Genomic DNA, 18,400 nt, shown 5'->3' with positions numbered 1-18,400 from the left:
TGTGCTTGGAGATAGTGATCTTTTTATTAAAGACCTTACAAAGCAAGAAAAGAAAAAGTAATTGTGAATGAGGAGTTCATGATAGCACTGAAGGCTCTGTTGAACAAAAGATGGGTTAATGTCTTTTCAGAATTTGAAGAAGATGCTTGGAGAATAAACACTTGGTCACATGCTTCTGCATTCTATATATTGATGTAAAGTAAATTCCAGCAGATGGGAGCTAGAAAGAGGCTCCCAGTATGGAGAGATTATTCTGTAATTACTTCCCACGGGATTCCTTGCACATCTCTCCAAAGCATCTGGTGTTGGCCTCTATCTGAAACAGAGCACTGGATGAGAGGGACATGAGGTCCTGTATTTCCAAAGCATAGGTGTTGTGTTGTGTTTTTGGTTTTTTTTTTTTTTTTTTGTTGGGTTTTTTTTTTTTTTTTTTTTTTTTTTTTTTTTTTTTTTTATTGTTAGTCTGTGTTGGGATGTTTAGGATGCAGGTACTGAAGTTCTTTTAGCTGGTTAATGACAAGCATTCTCAATACCACTTTCATATTGCAAAAACAGCTACTTCATTTTAGAAACTATATTCTCAAATTACTTAACTTCTATACTTTTTTTTTACATTTTTTAAGGGTTTGCTAATTGATGTCGTACACAGCAAAACATTGCATAAGCTTGTGAAGAGTGCATACTGATTATATCACTTAAGTCTGTTCTAATTGTCACAAAAAAGAAATAAGGTGCCATCTTGGTTATGATAAAACTGAATTAATAGTTCTTTGCAGATGATAATCTTAAGGTGTTCATCAAAGTGAGGTTTTTCATTAGGTATTTCTTTTATTACTCTAGTTATGCATATCTTACAAGAGTGAAGTAAGTATGTTTGTTTTTAGAAATGTACCCATTTCTGGTTCAGTTTAAAATTTTTAATAGGTGTTCTATATACACTACAGACATTCTTTTGAATTCCAGACAGGTTTGTTTAGTATCTCTTAGGGACAGAAATAGATTTTGAGCAAAATTCAGACAGATTTGCCAGACAATGATCTCTGCTGGAACATTTAATGAGATAACTAGATGGAGGTAAAGTTGTGCATAGACAGGGGCATATGATCCACCAGGTGACATGGGATTTTAAAAATTCATTTCCCTGTTCAGCAATTAACATAGCAGGGGTCTAATTATGGTCTTCTAGTCTTTATCCTTACTAGAGTTTCTTCTCTGGATACATCTTTTGAAAAAAGGCAATGACAAATATGTTTTCTGTATTTTCTGTGATCCTGCTCAGTTCTTCCTACTCTCTGGATGTGTTTGGGGAAAAGAACACAGTGTAGGTGTTTTCATGGCCCAAACCCTTCTCCTGTCAGCTGTCAGACCTGGCTCATTCTCTTGGACTGTCTGAGGGGCACTTCGCATGTTGGAGCAGGATGTGGGGACACATGCCTTGTCCTTTAAGACACCATCCCCACGGTAGAGGCTGTAACCACATTTTGTTTAGGTGGCACAGAGAGGCCCAGAATGCTTTTATTCAAATAACAAGGTTTGAAGTCTCATCTCTTACGAACACTTCCAATTTCTCTGGGGCTATTTTGTTCTCCCAATGTGAGTGGAGCCCTGTTGTCCTTTATTACTATTATTTCTTCCTCTTCCACCCACTGCACAGATTCCATTCCACAAACTGCCATGGCAGCTGCTTTCCTCCAGCTGGTAGGTTGATAGCAGTGAACAGCTCACTGTGGAGCCTGAGCCAATTAGTACTGCAGCAAGTGACCAGAAAACCCTCCCTAACATAAATAACTTGGAGCTACATGTTCACACTGTTGACATATCTTCACTGCTCAGCTCACTTCAGCATACACCACACCAGTTCTTTTCCAAAAGTGCTGGCTAAATCCTTTGGGTTGAGTTTCAGATAGGAAAGACCTCTTTCTGTATGTTTTTTAGTCTGTGTGCAGAGTGCAGTTTCTACAACAGCTCTAGTAAGTAATTTTAGCCTCTGTTTTGCAGGCATAATTACTTTAAGATAAAGGTTGGCTGGAAGTATTTCTTCAGACTGTAGAAAGAATTCAGAAAATATTGCATCATTACTTTAGCTCTAGGTGAGAGCAGAAATCCTTCCAGCTGTGGTTGTTGTTTACATTATACATAGACATTTTTTCCTGCTAAATAATGGATAGGGAGAAAAATGTCACAAAAAAATGTTTAATATTAGCAGAATTCCCCCCATACCAGCTTCCCCTGTCAGACCTCCTTACATGCAATTTTTAAAACAGGGTTCTTGAAAATACCCAGGGGTTAAAAAGTCCAGGCATTCATTATATGTTGCAAAGCAGCCCATTAACTTCACCTTCAATATTTGGCATCCTTAGTCTGAGCCCCTGCAGCAGAGAGACCTTCAGCTGTAGAGGTGTGAGTCTGCAGACCTGCAGTAGAGCTGCAGCTGCCTCAGGACATCGGTGCAGACAAAACTCCGTAGCCAGTGTGACAGAATATTGCCCTGGACAGGAGGCAACACGTGGGCACGGAGTGGTGGGTGGGAGCAGGCAGGCAGCAAATCCACAATGCAGAGGTGGGGGAAGGAAAGCCAGGCTGCAGAGTTTGCTCAGTGCCATTGGGAGGTGGAGGCAGCTTTTGTGTGAGCAGCCTGGAGCTTTCGGTTCTGCATTGGCCATCGTGAAACCACTTTGCAGAAAGCGAAATGTACGGGAGGGAATTAACATTGCAGATTTGCTTCTCTTAAGCAGAGAGGCTCTGTTGGTGCGTAGGACATGAAGCAGCATCCCCACACTCACAAGGAGTGTTTTCAGAAGATACTAAAGAAAATATCTGTAATTCCTTGTTGCATATTGATTAATCAAGCTTGTATTAGAAGTGGCATGCAGGGAGGCAGATTTTTTGCACTTTAAAATAAATGTGAGAGATTTTCTCAAACTGCTTTACAGGAAAGGGAAGTGGTTGGCTACACATGATTTAAAGTTCCCTGTGTGTTTTAGGGTTTGGTGGGGTTTTAATTTTTTTTTTTTTTTAATTTCCCCGGAAGACTCATGACTACATTTTGTAGTTACAAGAGTGGGATTTGAAATCAGTAACCACTTTCTTGAAGTTTCTGAGTGAAATTTTCTTTAGGAAACAAAAGCAAAATATGAGGTAGAAACCTAGAACAGGGTACAGTTTTACAGCTGCCACTTTAAAGATTATTCCGAACTTCTCAGGCAGTAAAGCACAGGAATTCCAACTGAGATGCACGTTGTGACTTCGAGGCAGCTGTAAGTAGTAGCTGGGGTGGGACGAATGTTTCTGATCACATTCACAATCCGGCTTCTTTCCGTTCTTGGTGGGAACCTTGAGTCAGGCAGTGTCCTACCACCCTCCAGTGGCTTTCAGAGCACACTGCAAGCGACACGCTCGGAAAGCTTATTCAGAAAATAAAAAGGGGGCTGGGGATATTCCAAGCTTTCTGCTGGGGACGCATTTGGATTTTTGTTACACTTTGGATTTATTTGGTGACTTGTTTAAAAGAGCTTTTGGTTCCGGTTAGATGTTACAAAGTGTTCTAGCACACCTGTTCTGTGAAGCATTATGGTATTGCTTGCATTTGCAGGACATTAAACCATCTGCATTTGTGATGGTTTCCAGTCTGTGTTTGTATTGCTGCCAGGATTACAGAATCTGTGAATGTGACAATTGGCTGTATAACAGTGAAGGGTTGTTTTGTGTGGGGCTGGGCAGAAGCTACAGTTTTTTCTATTAATTTAGTGACTCAATAATTTGCAAGTCATTATAAATGTCTCCTCTGGCTGCTACCATTTATTTCTGTCATTATATCATCTAAAGCACCTGAGGAGCATTAAGATCTAAATTTCCAAAGAAAACTGCATCTGTGTACTTAATTTTGTGCTGTTTTCCTGTTCTTGGTAGCATCTGATCTTCTATCCATGGCATGTCACAGTGTCATCAACCTGATTGCTGTATTTTCTTGGAGATCACTGATGAAGATAATAAAACATGACACAATTTATTTTTATCTTTCTATTATGAATGTGGAAAGCCATGAAAACTGCAGGAGCTTCAAAACACAGCAGGGATGAATTTATCAGAGGTTAAGGAGACATTAATGCTCTGTGTGACATGAAAGGTAACGCCTGCCAAAATTCCCCACACGACTTTAGGCTGTATCAAGTCCCGGACTATAAAGCAGAAGTAAAGGGGGCTAATGCTTTTTATTGCTCATTACATTGTTGTCTCATCCTTTGTTATGGATTTTCAAGCAATTTTTATATCGCATAACTGTGCTTTTGTCCAAGCAACTCTGTGCTAAAACTAACAGTTAATTTTTTGATACAAGCCTATTGCAAAAATCCTAAAATAGGGAATTGCACTTTTCTGCTCCAGGACGACATAAATTGCTGGCTCATCTACTAACATCATTCATCTAGTAGAGCATGACTCATCTAGTCACAAAGTACTCTCTGTTCAGCCAACCTAAAATATGTGAGTAGGATGGGGAAGTTACATCAGCTGCCACTGGGATCACCAGAAGTACAGCACAAAGTTTAATTGCTTTTTTTCTTCTGAGTTCAGCTCATCATCACCATAGTTGGGAGAATTATGACTGCAGCAAGGGCAGGGCAAAACAAAATAGCAGCTTTGGAGCACACTAAGAACTGTAAACCAGGTAGCTGTCTGTGACAGACAGAGTCTCTCCTTGGACCTTATTCCTTTCCTGTATCCCAAATTGGGAGTATGAGATATTCTGCAGTGTCCCAGTCACATAATCACCCATGCCCTGGTGACCTCTCCCAGTGTCTTGGCAGCCACCTTCTGTCTGGTGTGGTAACGTGTGTGGATAGAATGGACAGACAGGGCAGGCAAGGCAGGCTGCCTTGTGGGAGAAGAAAAGGGGGCAGCTGGAGGAAGCAGAGTCCAGTAGACCTTGGCTTGCCTTCTGGCTGGATTTGATGAGATGTTACCAAAAAGGCCTGCTTCAGCCAATTTCTGCTGGCTTCCTCTCCTGAGATACCTTTCTTGTAAATCTCAGCAGAATTCTGTGAGCTGGAACCTTTATTTACATATCCTGCCTGTTGGTTGGTTGATTTTGTCTGGGTTTTTCCCACCTACAAAATGTTTACATTTAGACTAAGGGGACCAGCATTTGTCTTTGACTGGGCGTTCAGATGAACACAAAGCATTTTAAGTATATTAGAGAGTTAAATGGCGATAAAGAGACTGCACGTATACATGGCACTGAAAATTTTGCAGAGTCTTCTCTCCAACAGACCAAACGGTGTAGCATCAAAGTTGAGATAACAGACAAAATCTGTTTAAGAACAAATCATTCTTCGTTATGTTCTTTGTTATCTCTCACAAAGCGCCCCCAGGTAAGTGAAGTGTTAAGCTGAAACCCTTTCTTCCATCTGGACAAAGACAAGGTTTCTTTCTTTGGAAAGAAAGTCTGTTACAAGACTTGAATTTTCACTGCAAAAAAATTAAAACCTCCTGGTCAAAGGCTGTGTAACCTAGTGGCTCTAAGGAAATAAGACTGTGATAATGCCACATACTCTCTGGTCTGACCACTGAATATTAGCTACACGAACTATAATGAATATAAGGTTTGGGGGTTGTTACTTAAAAGAAAATTAAAACAAGCCTTTTTTAAATCCTTCCATTTTTCCAAACTGCCATACAAAACCCAGCAAGCTTAGTTTTCACTTAAAAGTAGATATATCAGAAACTGAAATGAGGTCTCAGCTAATAAATAAGCTGATGGCTCTGACTCTTTGTATATTACTCAGGAAATATTTACATTTTTCTAAATAATTATTTATGCTTTGTGTTCATGAAGTGCGGGAGAAGTGATTCTTGAGAGACCCCAGCAGGACTGCTGCATCCAGCTCTAGGATGGATTCCTAGAGGGTGCCCACTGAGGTCATGTTGGAGAGAGTCCAGAAGAGGCCACAAAAAATGATCAGAGAGCTGGAGCACCTCTCCTATGAGGAATAGCTAACAGTTGAGGTTGTTCAGCCTGGAGAAAAGGCTTTGAGACCTTACTGTGGCCTTCCAGTACCTAAATGGAGCCTGTAAGAAAGATGGAGCAAACTTTTTAGCAGGGCTTGTTACAGTAGTACAAGGGAAAAGGATTTTAAGCAAAACAACAAAAAAAAAAGCAGTATCTGGACTACATTTAGATGAAACTTCTTATGATGAGAATGGTGAAACAGTGGAACAGGTTGCCTAGGGAAGTGGTAGGTGCCCCGTCCTGGGAAACCTTATGGTCGGGTTGGATGGGGCTCTGAGCAGGCTGGTCTAATTGCAGATGTGCCTGCTCCTTGCAGGGGGGTTGAACAGGACAGGATGAGCCTTAAGGTCCCTTCCAACCCAAAGCATTCTGTGATTCATAGAATGGTGACAAGGGCTAGAAAATGTTCCAGAGATTGTGTTTTGAGGCAGCAGCTCTGAAACATGCAAGATTTAACTGCCATTAAAGACTGAGGTTTGTTTGGCCTGGTATGTTCTGCTTTACAAGCAGGAAGAAGTATTTTTGAGAGTTATTCCCCTTGGTGCCACAGCACTTACCCTCATCAGGTTTTACTGCAGTTGTGCTCCTTCAAAACATAAGGTGACTGCAGAGAGTGTTCACAGTAGAACGGCAATGTTGGTTCAAGTTAAAGGCTAAACATCTAGCTTGGATGGCATCTCCAGCTCTAGCCTTAAGGAATTTAGAAAAATTTGTAATTGCCTGGAAACAAAATTTTAAAAAATCCCAAATAGTGAAAACAGCTAAAAAACCAAAACAATCCAAAAACCTAAATGAGGAAAACCAAGACAAACTCACAGCTTGGCAGTAAATGTGTAGCATGGCAGTGCTCTGCAGAGGCTGTGGTTGCTGTCCTAGCTGTAGCAGGTGGCAGCAGCGCTGTGGCACCGAGCTGAGTGCAGCTCAGTGTGGTGTTCACAGAGCCACAGGGAGGTGGCACTCGCATCTCATGCTTTGTACTGCTTTCCTTCCCCAGCTGCCTGTACTGGCTCCAAGATTATCCATCAGAATTGAGGCATTTTGCTTTCAAGTGCTCTGTTCTTTCATCTCTTTTCAAAGGCAAATGTTTTAGGAGAGAAGGTTTTGTTTTGAAGAAGTGCTGTGAAAAAAACCCATGTCACAAGTGAGATTAAAAAAAATCGCCTCAAGAGCGGCATTGTTCAGTTGCAGAGAATAGCCTATTTCATCTTAAAATAGCCTTAACTTAAGCCAGGATTTAGCACCATAATTCAGAAACATGTGCCTGGAAGATCCTCCTTGCATTACTGAGGTTGTTTGGCTGCTATCGTATATGGTCATCTCCACGTAATCATCTTTTCAAGTTTATTGTATTTAATCCTCAATGAAGTTGTATATCCTGTGCTTTTATTTTATGGAAAGACTGTTACATAGCTGCCTTCCTATAATTTTAATACATATTACAAACAGATGTTTGGGCTTTTTCTTCTCTCACCACCAGAAATGCAAATTTAAAGTAAATATTAATCTTTTTATCTGTCTGTTAACATGTTATGGCTGTACTGTAATGAAATGACTTAAAATATCATTCACAAGCAGGCAGAAACAGAACAGTATTCTTCATTCCTCTGAATCTATGAAAATGAGATCATTGTGAATTTAACAGGGACAATGCACACACTCCTGTAATGCATATTACCAAAACTAAAGGATTTGTTCATTTTATTACTGCTTGTGGTTTTGGTAGAAAGAGCCACAATGGCCTAATCAGTTTGATGTAAAATTTTACAAGTCAGATTTTTTTAATTACTTTTTTTTTTTTTTATTTTTAGTGGGAGAAATTGCAGATGACAACAAGTGAGAGGCGAAAAATTGTGTGCTCAGTCACATTCCATATAATTGCAATTACCTGTGTTGTTTGGTCATTGTATGTTTTAATTGACAGAACTGCTGAAGAAATTAAACAAGGCAATGATAATGGTAAGTATCTTTTATCTTCTTCAGTGCTGCTGATAATGCAGTGCCTGCCTTTGAAAGGCAGCTCTGTAACCCGTCACATTCTGTTCTTAAATAACAGCTCACATGCCTACACCAGAGGCTTTAATGCAGAAGTTCTGAATGCATCAGTATGAAAATCTTACCTTATGTCCCAGCAGAGAGAACTCTACTTTGTGTAATCATGACAACAGCTTAACCAGCCTGCCGGTTCTTCTGGGTTAATCTCCCATTATCTAGGTAATTCTAAAGCTCAGGCAAAAAGATGAGTCAAGTTCAAACAGCTCAGTGCAAGTTCAGGTCCTTAAATTGCAATTTATATATATTAATCCCCTGAACCTTGATAGGAAGTACGATAGAGCCTCTTCATTAACAACCTTCCCTAATACGAACTTCCAAGAGACTGATTTCCAGTTGTGTTAGTCCTTCATGTGGGATTTGCGCAGCATGGAAAACCATTCTTGTGTCCTTTCAAATAGAATTTCACTGTTAATGTCCATGTTCCAGCTCTATTTATTGGTTATGCACTGGAACAGAGAAGTCATGGAGTCTCATCTGCAGAGATACTGAAAATCCAACTGGACATGTGTAACAAAATGCATGCTTAATGTCAGTAGGAGCAATACTTAGCATATGTGGAAAATATATCCTAAATTTAACTACTGTTTTCCATTTCAAATCTAAGTTTGCTCTTAAATTCAGTCTTAAATGATAAAAAGCTTTTTAGTTTTGATCTGAATTGAATTTAAGCACCCTAGAGGAACAAAGGTCTTTAGGTTTGTGTTATATTCCAAAGTTAACACGGAAAACAAAACAGGTGGAGCTTTGTGCCTTGCTAGTTAGATAAATATTTGATGATACTCCTGATGCTTGCCTTTCTTGCCTTAGAGAGGAAAATAAGCAACAAGCCTCAGTAAGTCACAGATGAATACACACTACAAAGTCTTGTTTTGCATTCTATTGAAATGGGTAACCTTGCTTTTTATCTCAAAAAACCTGGCCCAGAGGACAGGACTAGGGATGGCTTTGAATTTCTATTTATGAGTACAACTCCATCACCCTACTCATTACAAGGGGGAAGCTATTTCTGTAGACTAGCTGAATTTACATATCAAAACAGTTAACAGGGATTTTTGTTGTTACACACAATGCATAAGAATCATGTTAATTATTCCTGGTAGGCTCAAAAAGTATTCATGATTTGTATAGCATTCAGTATTTGCCAAATGTAATGGTTGATTCTTTGCACTAAAAAATGGACAAAGATATGCCCTGGAGCTACTTGAAATATGCAGAAGTGTGAGAAGCATACTTTTGGTCCAAAATTTGCTTGTTGCAGGGTAGAGTACTTTTACAAAAGTGAACACGTATTTGTGGGGAATAAGGACATATATGTAGTTTGCTTTCTTCCCCATTTTCACGCTTTAAATGGGAATTGCCAAGATAAAGATAAAAAAGCACTGGAGAAAAAACACTTTATAAACATATCTTGAGAAGGAGAAAAATTGAAACCCTGAATAATACTATTATTGTTTGTTAATGTTCTAGTTTAAAAATCCCATTTTAAATGGATATCTCAAATTATTTAGGGGTTGCAGGTTTTTTTTCTCTTTAGGGAAGTATGATGCAAACACTTTAATTGCCAACCTGACACTGGTTTATAGAAAAGCAGATTTAAAATATATTTTAAATATTCTAGAATTTATATAGTACCAGTGGTAGGGAATCAAGTTTCACATAAATTTACTCTGAATAATTCACATAAATTTACTCTGAAAATTTACTCTGCTTGAATAAACAGGTCTAGGTTCAGCTGACCTTTCTACTAGTAAAGCTCAAGTCTGAAAACATGGCAATCCTGGAAAAAAAGATATACAAGATGATATGCTCTCTGTCCCATAGCAGTTAATGTAAAAAGATGCTCCCTGTATTACTGCAGAAGCAGCAGCAGCAGCCTATCTTTAATGTTAAAAAGTGGAAGAAATCCTGAAAGAAACACTTTGAGAGTGGCATTGATTTTTTGATTGATTTATTTGACCATATGGTGGTCCAATCAGTTAAAAGTAGGAAGCAGTTTCCTATTCCATGGGCGGTTTCTTGGCCAGCCTGTGGAATAGGAAACCCCATCAATTTTCCATAGCCACAAGTGCCCCAGTAGCGTGCACATACCCAGGCATTCTTAGCCAGTGGCTTTTTTTCAGTATACATTACTGAAACAGTGCTTGATATTCAATGTATAACATAAACTTTCTATTTCAAAGGTGTCCTCGAATGGCCGTTCTGGACAAAGCTCGTTGTGGTGGCCATTGGATTCACAGGAGGCCTGGTCTTCATGTACGTGCAGTGTAAGGTTTACGTCCAGCTGTGGCGCAGGTTGAAAGCCTACAACAGAGTGATCTTTGTTCAGAACTGCCCAGACACCATCAAAAAACTGGAGGAGAAAAGCTCTCCGTGCACTCAGCCCTCGGAGCTGAAGGACGCGGTGGTGGTGCCAGTAGCACAGACAGGTACAAACTCTCAGCCGGCGGCGGAAGAGGCGACGTCGGAGGTCATGCCAGTTTGACACGGACAGCGCTGCTTCTCCCTCGCAGAGTAAGCCGTAGTGTCTGCTACACTACAAATGCTACAAGAAAGTAGAAATGACTGTGCTTTTTTTCAGTTTAAGAAGACCCCAACTAAACGACAAAAAAAAAAATACCCCATACAAAAACCAAAACAGTACAAGGAAAATGGATCCAGCAAAGCAATTTGTTACTGTAAGGAATGTGACCGTTCGTGATGCAATTTCGCAACTAGTCAGCAAGTGTAGTGAAAGTGGAAGTGTAGAAAGTGCAATAGAGAACAGGTTTAACAGACAATGCCAAACCTATGTAACAATGTACTTTTTTTTTTCCTAACTGGGCTGGCTGGGAAAGTAGAAAACAGAAGTGACACAATGCTTTTGTTTACAGAAGACTCAAAACCTTTCATCTGTTTACTACTAGAAGTTGTATTTGCTATTTACCTTTTCAGAGATACACTTCAAAGGGTACCAATCCAAGTAATATGCATTAACAGAATCAAAGTACAGAGAGCTGTACTGCAGCACTTCCTCTCTATGCCTCGTATGGTAACGCCTTCATGTGACTGTAGAGGAGCCTGAATGTCTGGGCAGCTGTGTCAGCTATGGATATTTGAACCAGTTGTTTTTAACTATGGCTGGATTTTTGAAAAGAAAGCAGTTCCAACCAGTATAAACTCACATTTCCATAAGCTGCAGATAGTTTTTTATAAATGTCAGGGAAGTAAGGAAGGAGACAATATATAGATATGCATTTAGAAGAGCAGCTCCGCTGTTTATTTTACTTTATAGGAGTGAATTAGGCATAAATTGGATCCACAAGGTATTGAGGCAGAATTTTAAATGAAAAAAAAAAGCAGTTTACTGCAGAATTACACAGAAGTAAATTGTCTGTTATCAAAAGTCTGGAAAAGGATGACATACTGAAGATGGAAGCAACTTTTGGTTTTATTTTTTAAGATTCATGATACAGAAAGGTAGATGTAATAGAACATACCTACCTACATATCTTAAGAAAACATTAGTTTTTATCTCCTTGTTCTAAAAAGCTCGTTTTTCTCTTCCTGACTGAAAAAAACAGATCAATGGTTTCCTTCTGTACATGTAAACTTAAGGTGTTAGAAATTCGACAGTTCAGTTGTTAATTTCGTGTTTTGAGCACTGGCATATAAAAATGAAGTGTGAATAGCATTAAAAGGTGCAATAGATAAATGAATGTAGATATAATCCTGTGTCCAACAGGGTGAATTATGTATAAGGAACCAATTTTGTGATTCACTTTGCAAAACTGTGGTGTTTACTATAAGGACAGAAGAGCAAGTATTGACTCGGAGTAGTTATGTACTGGTGTGCACAAGTCTGGGGCCTGAACATAATGTGTATTTTAAAAAGAAGTTGGAAGTTCTTTTTTTAATCTTGTATTTAATAAAGGAGGAAAAGCAAAAAAGTATATAAAGAACCAGAGTAATGAGGACAGGAGAGTAGAGATTCACTTAAAGGAGGGGTATCTGCCACAATTATAAGAGAACTGGAGTTCTACAGAAGCCTTGAAGTTTCTACTGGTAAATTTTCTCTTTATACACTCAAATATTTACCGTGAAATAACAGGTTCATCCCATCCTTGCAAATACGCAGGCTTTAGGGGCTAAGATGTATTGGAATTTATATACTAGGTATTCCTTTGTGAATGTTTACTGGCTTAAGGCTCAGGGAATACTAGCAGTGTTAGCAAGAAATGTGTCTTTAATCAGATCATTATATTCTTTTGTACTGGAATTGCTCTTGTAATTTGGCTGTGACTAAGTGATGGTTATCTGGCTAGACAGGACACAAAATCTTGGTGCTTTAATGGGTCCTTAATATATGTCAATATTTGCTGTCAGTTACTCCAGGTGAGTTGGATTAATGTTGAAGTTTTTTCATGTAATGGCACACACTTTTTATATAAAATAATTTCCCAACTATACAACTGCAACTTCCAATTGTAGCAGCTTCTTATTTGAAACTACATACAAGAGAACCAAATCATTTCTCCATTTGAAATTGTGGAGGAGATTTCAGAAGGTCTTCAGAGCATGATGACATGACTAAGGAATGTCTAGTAACTGCACATGCTTAAGATAGTCTGCAATGGCATGGTTTTCAAAAGCTACTCGTTAAAAGGTAACTCTCATGATATCTGATGTCAGACACATAAAATTACCAACTGCATCTGAATGTTTGGAAGGATGTTTACAATAAACCTCGGCAAAATTTACTGACAAGGAACATTATTATGAAAGATAACTAAGAGCTTTCTGAAATAATAGTTTCTTATTAAGTGAAAGTAACCCTGCTTCTTTAGCCAGCTTGTTCTTTCACTGCAGTAGCATCATGACCCATTGAAAGTACTTTATCCCCTATTTTGTCAGCTTACTGGAGAGTAATTTGCATTGGGGTTTTTTCCTTGAAGAAGTATAAAATTCACCTAGAAGAAGAAAATACCTGAAGATTCTGAAAGCAGAACTGTAGCATCCAACAAGATTTTACATTTTTTAAAAACACACTGAAGAGTCAGCAACAGAAAAGACAATGTGAAAACTTTTATACTAATGCCTTCAACTTCAACACTGTTCTGGCACTCAACCATATATGCAACTGAGTTTACAGTTAATTAAATAAAAGAAAGCAGAAAGACTTCAGTTGAAATTCCTCCTCTCCCTTGGAAATACTGAATGGGGACAGCAGCAGAAGGAGTAAAATGGGACACTGAGACAAGTCACCAGCAAGAGAGATTTCAGCTGGCTTGAAGCAGCCTTTAACCTTTTAAAGCATTACAGTGTTAACCTGTGCATCCCTTTCTCTTCTTAGATGCACTGGATTTTCTAGAGCTTTTAGGAATTTCATGGAGGATTGGAATTAGTTTCTGAAGCAGGGTGCAACCTCTTCAAGAGGGCAAGGAGCTATTCACACCACCATGCCTTGGATTCTGGTCTTCAGTAATAAGGAAAGTACATGGATAGAGAAACTAGACAGATCCTTATCAACCAATATTTTTCATTCCTAAAGTACAATTTTCTGTATTAATTTATTGACCACAGTATTCTGTCCTGGAAAAAAAACCCACCAAAACCACACAACTAAACAGAACAGTATACTGAAGGTTTTAAGATGAAGTCTAAAGACTTTTTAATGAAGATACCATCTCAAATAACGAACCATATCAAACTCCTGTGTAACCACAGTGCAGCTCTGGCAAATATGCTGACAACAGAATTTGGCCTGGCTAAACCCACAAGGGCAGAACCTGGCTCTGAGCTGCCATTAGCAAGAACAGCTTGTTCAACCTAAGTTTTAATAAGGGTAGGTAGAAGTAATTTGGTGTCAGGTCAGATCTGGAAGTTTGATCAAGATACTCCTGTATTCACTCCTGTGAACATGCACATTTCTTTTCCTGTGTTTAAGTTACAAGCATTATAATGTTTATTTCAAACTGGCATAAACATACCACTTTTGACTATCAGTAGCATTACAAAGATTCTTGACTAGTCCAACTGTGCCATTCACACACTGCTCTGTCTGAAGGTAGTGTTTATTTTTGTTGTGTAGAAAAAATAATTTCCCATCTCCAGAACAAACAGTTTATAATGTCCAATAATGCAATGAAACTTACTCTGATGAAAGTATTTTACTGTGTATAATATTCAAAACTACAAGTTTGTGTTATTTGTTTAAATCCCTCTCTTTTGCAAAAGAAAAAGTGTATGTTTTTGTGGGTGAATGTGTACTGGAAGACAGAAGGTAAGGGAAACAAAAGTAATGTATCTGCTTAATGTTGTGAAAAAATGTATTTGTATTAAACAAATTACTCTAAGTACTGCAATATTCTACATTTGTCACCTTGTTACCTAGACCATCACATGCTGAACGTGGATTGGCAAGACCACCCTCTTGCAAGAAAGATGAACGATATAACTCAGTTGCTTACTTAATACTGATAAACCTGCTAAGATGCAAGGGGCTACTTCTGGGTACCCTGCCTTGGCAGAATGCTCAGGAAAATACTTCATAGTACAAAAACACTTGAAAATACTTATAGTTGCTGAACTTGCAGGCTTCAACTCTATAAAGAAGCCTAGAAAGCAACTGGTTTTGCATCCATAGAATAATGGATGACTAGTACTGGGTTTCAACTCCAGGGAGGTAAGAGGATGAAAGCTACCTAAGGAAAGCAATGCCTTGGTACAAACTGCTACAATGATTTTGTAATGTCCAACACATAAAAACGTTAAATATGGACTGGAAAGTTAAATACTTTAAAGCTAATCCCAGCTCAGATTGTCAGCATGGATCCCGTTCCTTTTTTGTACTATTTTATACTTTGATTTGGTGAGGTTTTCTCCTTTTTGAAAATCCTAAAGACATTTCTTAATGAAAAGGATTATTGCATGTTTGCTTTATAAAAAAAAGCCTGTGCATTTTGTGAAGTGTAAAACAAAACAAAAAAAAAATCTTACCTTCATTAAAACAGAATGTTCCAACCAAGGTCCAAATTTAGTTTTCTACAGCTCCACCTACTCCATATCTTTCTCGTAGATGGTCAGCTGGGGAGTGAGCTAAGTTTCAAAATACCACAATTCTAGCTGGAATCATATGGCTGATGATTGGTAAGCATATATGTTCAAAACACAGAAGTAATGTTCTAACAAATTTCATTCTGTACATTCAAGGCTAACCACTTTTGCATTTTCTTAAAGCTGCCCTAACTAGGCTCACTATGTAAATGCAAATGGATTCACAAATCCCTGCAAGATACAGAAGAAACAGCATAAAAAAGAAGTTACTGTAGTAAAGCTATATTAATTTCCATTTATTAGCATACAGAAAAGTGGAACCAATTTTAGTATCATAATTAAGAGACCAGAGGTGTGGGTCCCCAAGCCTTTTTGCTTTGCACACAAGAGTTTGAATCCCTTGATGAGGGCACTGTTAGAACATGAAGCAGGGTTCTGTTTAGTTTGATGTCCGTATACACACCTCCCAGCCAATAAAATATTAAGGCTGTTCTGCATGAGCATTCCTAAAAGTAAAAGAAATTGTCAAAGAACTTGCCAAAAACACTGGTATACACATTTCCACTGCCTATGACACAGAGCTCAGAAAACAACCTTGACTGATAAGGAGAATGATGCCAAACGGCTGGAGAATGTGGACCCTGGGACAAACTTGCACTTTTGCTAGTTACAAATACCAGTAATTGATATTAACTGAATTACAGGACTTTTTTTAACACATAGAAGATAATATATATGAAAATAAAGTAATCAGCAGTATTCCAAATAAAGAAGATAACACACTTAAAAATTACTGTGACCTAAGTAAATCACTGATAATTTGAGGAGATACTTCTATAATGAAACATGGACCATTACATCTATGTGTATGCACATGCCTGGGAACGTGGTGAACAACACAGTCAACAGATTTTAAAAATGGCTCACAAACAGCATAGAAGTGAAAAGTGAAATAGCAGGATTAAGATGAGGTCATAAATCAGATAAGGACAAACCCAAGTGTTAATGGCTCACAGAAGAAAGACTGCTACTTACAGGAACCCAGAAGATACAGTCAAAAGAACAAATCAGTCTGGAAGTTCAGGCAAAGGCTTTAATGAATCTTCAAGTGCCACTTACCTCTAGGTTTGCTACCAAATTTTGAGAGCTGGGGAAAAAGAATATTTCATTAAAAAGTGTGGAGGAGATTTTTTTGAGCACTTTGTATCTTAGCAATGGACATCATCCCTTTATCAGTTCCCAAATCAGCATGGTACTCTCTTGGTTAGTTGTGTTAACATGAATAAGAGCTGATATTAGTAGGATGCTTCAATTTTTTTTTTAGCAATATTGTTATTGCTAAATTTATTATTTAGCAATTCTGTTTTTAAAGTAATGCTGTCATTTTAGTCTAATAACATGATTCATTTTATTTTTCCTTTGCAACAGGTAACTAGTTACATATTAAACCCTCCATTTTAATAAAAGTGGACAGTCAAGGCTTAGGGAACTTGATTACATAACCATTATGGTAAGTGTCTCACCATCAGCTTATTTTCAGTTTCATTAGAGGAACTCTGCACAGGACCTTGGCAGGTGATTTTAAGACATCAGCTTAAGCTGCAGAGCATAAATCACAACACCTCATTAGCAAAGTCTCTGACCTTCATGAAACTTACTTCTTTTGGGGAAGTCTGGAAATCAGCTATAATGAATTATTGCTCTTGAAAGAGCTAGAAGATAGAAAGATAATTTATGCATTGCATCATGCTGAGACTGACCAAACAAGCCAATTTGATATAATTCTGCACTGCAAGCATTTTATTGCCCTTCATTGGAAAACTAACCTGGAAGGTTCCTTAAGCACAGAACTTTTTTTGCTGAGAAAAAGAAAGAGATTTTTGTACTACCCTTTCATATCTGCCAGGTGTGTAGCAAACTCCAGTTTTAATCCAATATACACATTTTTGGTCCTAGACTTTGTCCTCACATGTGGCAGAGGTCATCACAGAGATGAGTAAATATGTTACTGCATTAAAAGACAGACTAACAAACAATCGTTACACTCTATAAGTATATCCCCTTACAAATGGCTTAATTTGTTTCCAATAGTAAGGAATTGTAAATTAATTTACATTTACTGTATACAAGCCGCTTTGAGAATGTCACTATTTTCTGTTTAGTTTTGGTTTTTTTAAAATCACATTTGCTTTGTTAACATGAAAGAAAAAAAAAATCATTATTTCTACTATTTAAGTAGAAATAGTCAGCTGGTTAAAGTCAGCTGGTTCTTCCCAGCTGAGACCATCAATAAGGTATGTTTCACAACTAACAAGTCAGCTGCTACTCACAGTCTGAATGTAATTCAGCCACTTCCTCAGAGAAGCCACAGCTCCCCAATGCTGGATGAAGTAAAAGTATAACGTAGTAAGAACATTGCAACAAACTGGAAAGTACACTAAAAAAACCCAAAGTTCTTATATGAAAGTGGCTTTATGTATAAAAATATTACTTTTTTGTTTGAAACGTTGTATCTTTAAGCCATGATAATTAATGAAATAATAATTTTAACTATTACAGCTTTGAGTTGAAAACTAAAAAAAACACAGGAACATTGCAAAACTACTCGACAAATTAGAATGAAAGAAATCTTCCCTAAAATTAATCCTTTACCAGAGAAACGCCCAGTAAATTACAGAGAATTAACAGAGGATTTAGTATTAAAATCTGAAATCCTTGGTTACAAAAGAACAATTTCTCCACAGTAAGTTTGTAAGAACAGAGAATATCCGTGTAACCAGGATCTGCTTTCTAAATTTTAAAGAAAAAGAATAACAATTCAGAACTCCTGAGAGAATTAGTCTTTTTTTCACCCGTAGGAAAGAAACTCATTAACATACAACACTCTAATAGCTGGTTATAAAGCATGATTGGATTATGAAATTACCTGAAGAGATTCCAGCAGCTTATCTCAGTAACACATGTGAGGTAAAAAACTCAGCACAAAAATTATAAATAAATAAATACATGGCTTTGGGGGTTTTTGTTGTTGTTTGTCCCACTGCCCAGTTAATATTCAGCGACAACTCATGTGATAAATTGGTCTTGCACATCATCAGCTTAGGCCTAGATTATTTTAAATTCAAATATGAATATCTGACAGCTGCATATGATTTTTTCTGATAATTCAATGTAAAAGTTCACATGCAGACACTGTTCTTTTTTCACTTCTTGTGCAGTAGTTTAACAAGACAGTTTAAAAGCCAGCTAAACAAGCAATGACTACATGGAGTTCAAGGAAGAAAATTAAGAAAGTCAATAAAATCTGAA

General features: G+C 37.9%; 1 protein-coding gene across 2 annotated transcripts in view; it reads left to right on the top strand.

Annotated features, from left to right (window-relative positions):
- Positions 1–14,394, top strand: part of MARCHF1 (membrane associated ring-CH-type finger 1) — a 222,836-nt gene extending 208,442 nt beyond the window's left edge. For both annotated transcript variants that reach the window (XM_059469932.1, XM_059469931.1), the window contains 2 exons: positions 7,816–7,963; positions 10,240–14,394. In XM_059469932.1, the coding sequence (XP_059325915.1) occupies positions 7,816–7,963; positions 10,240–10,541 (450 nt within the window). In that variant the 3' untranslated portion in view covers positions 10,542–14,394. The remainder of the gene's footprint in view (positions 1–7,815; positions 7,964–10,239) is intronic.
- Positions 14,395–18,400: the final 4,006 nt, after the last annotated feature.

The sequence above is a fragment of the Ammospiza nelsoni genome, chromosome 4 (assembly GCF_027579445.1).
Source record: "Ammospiza nelsoni isolate bAmmNel1 chromosome 4, bAmmNel1.pri, whole genome shotgun sequence".
Taxonomy (NCBI): Eukaryota; Metazoa; Chordata; class Aves; order Passeriformes; family Passerellidae; genus Ammospiza; species Ammospiza nelsoni.
This window is presented reverse-complemented; position numbering and strand designations above follow the sequence as displayed.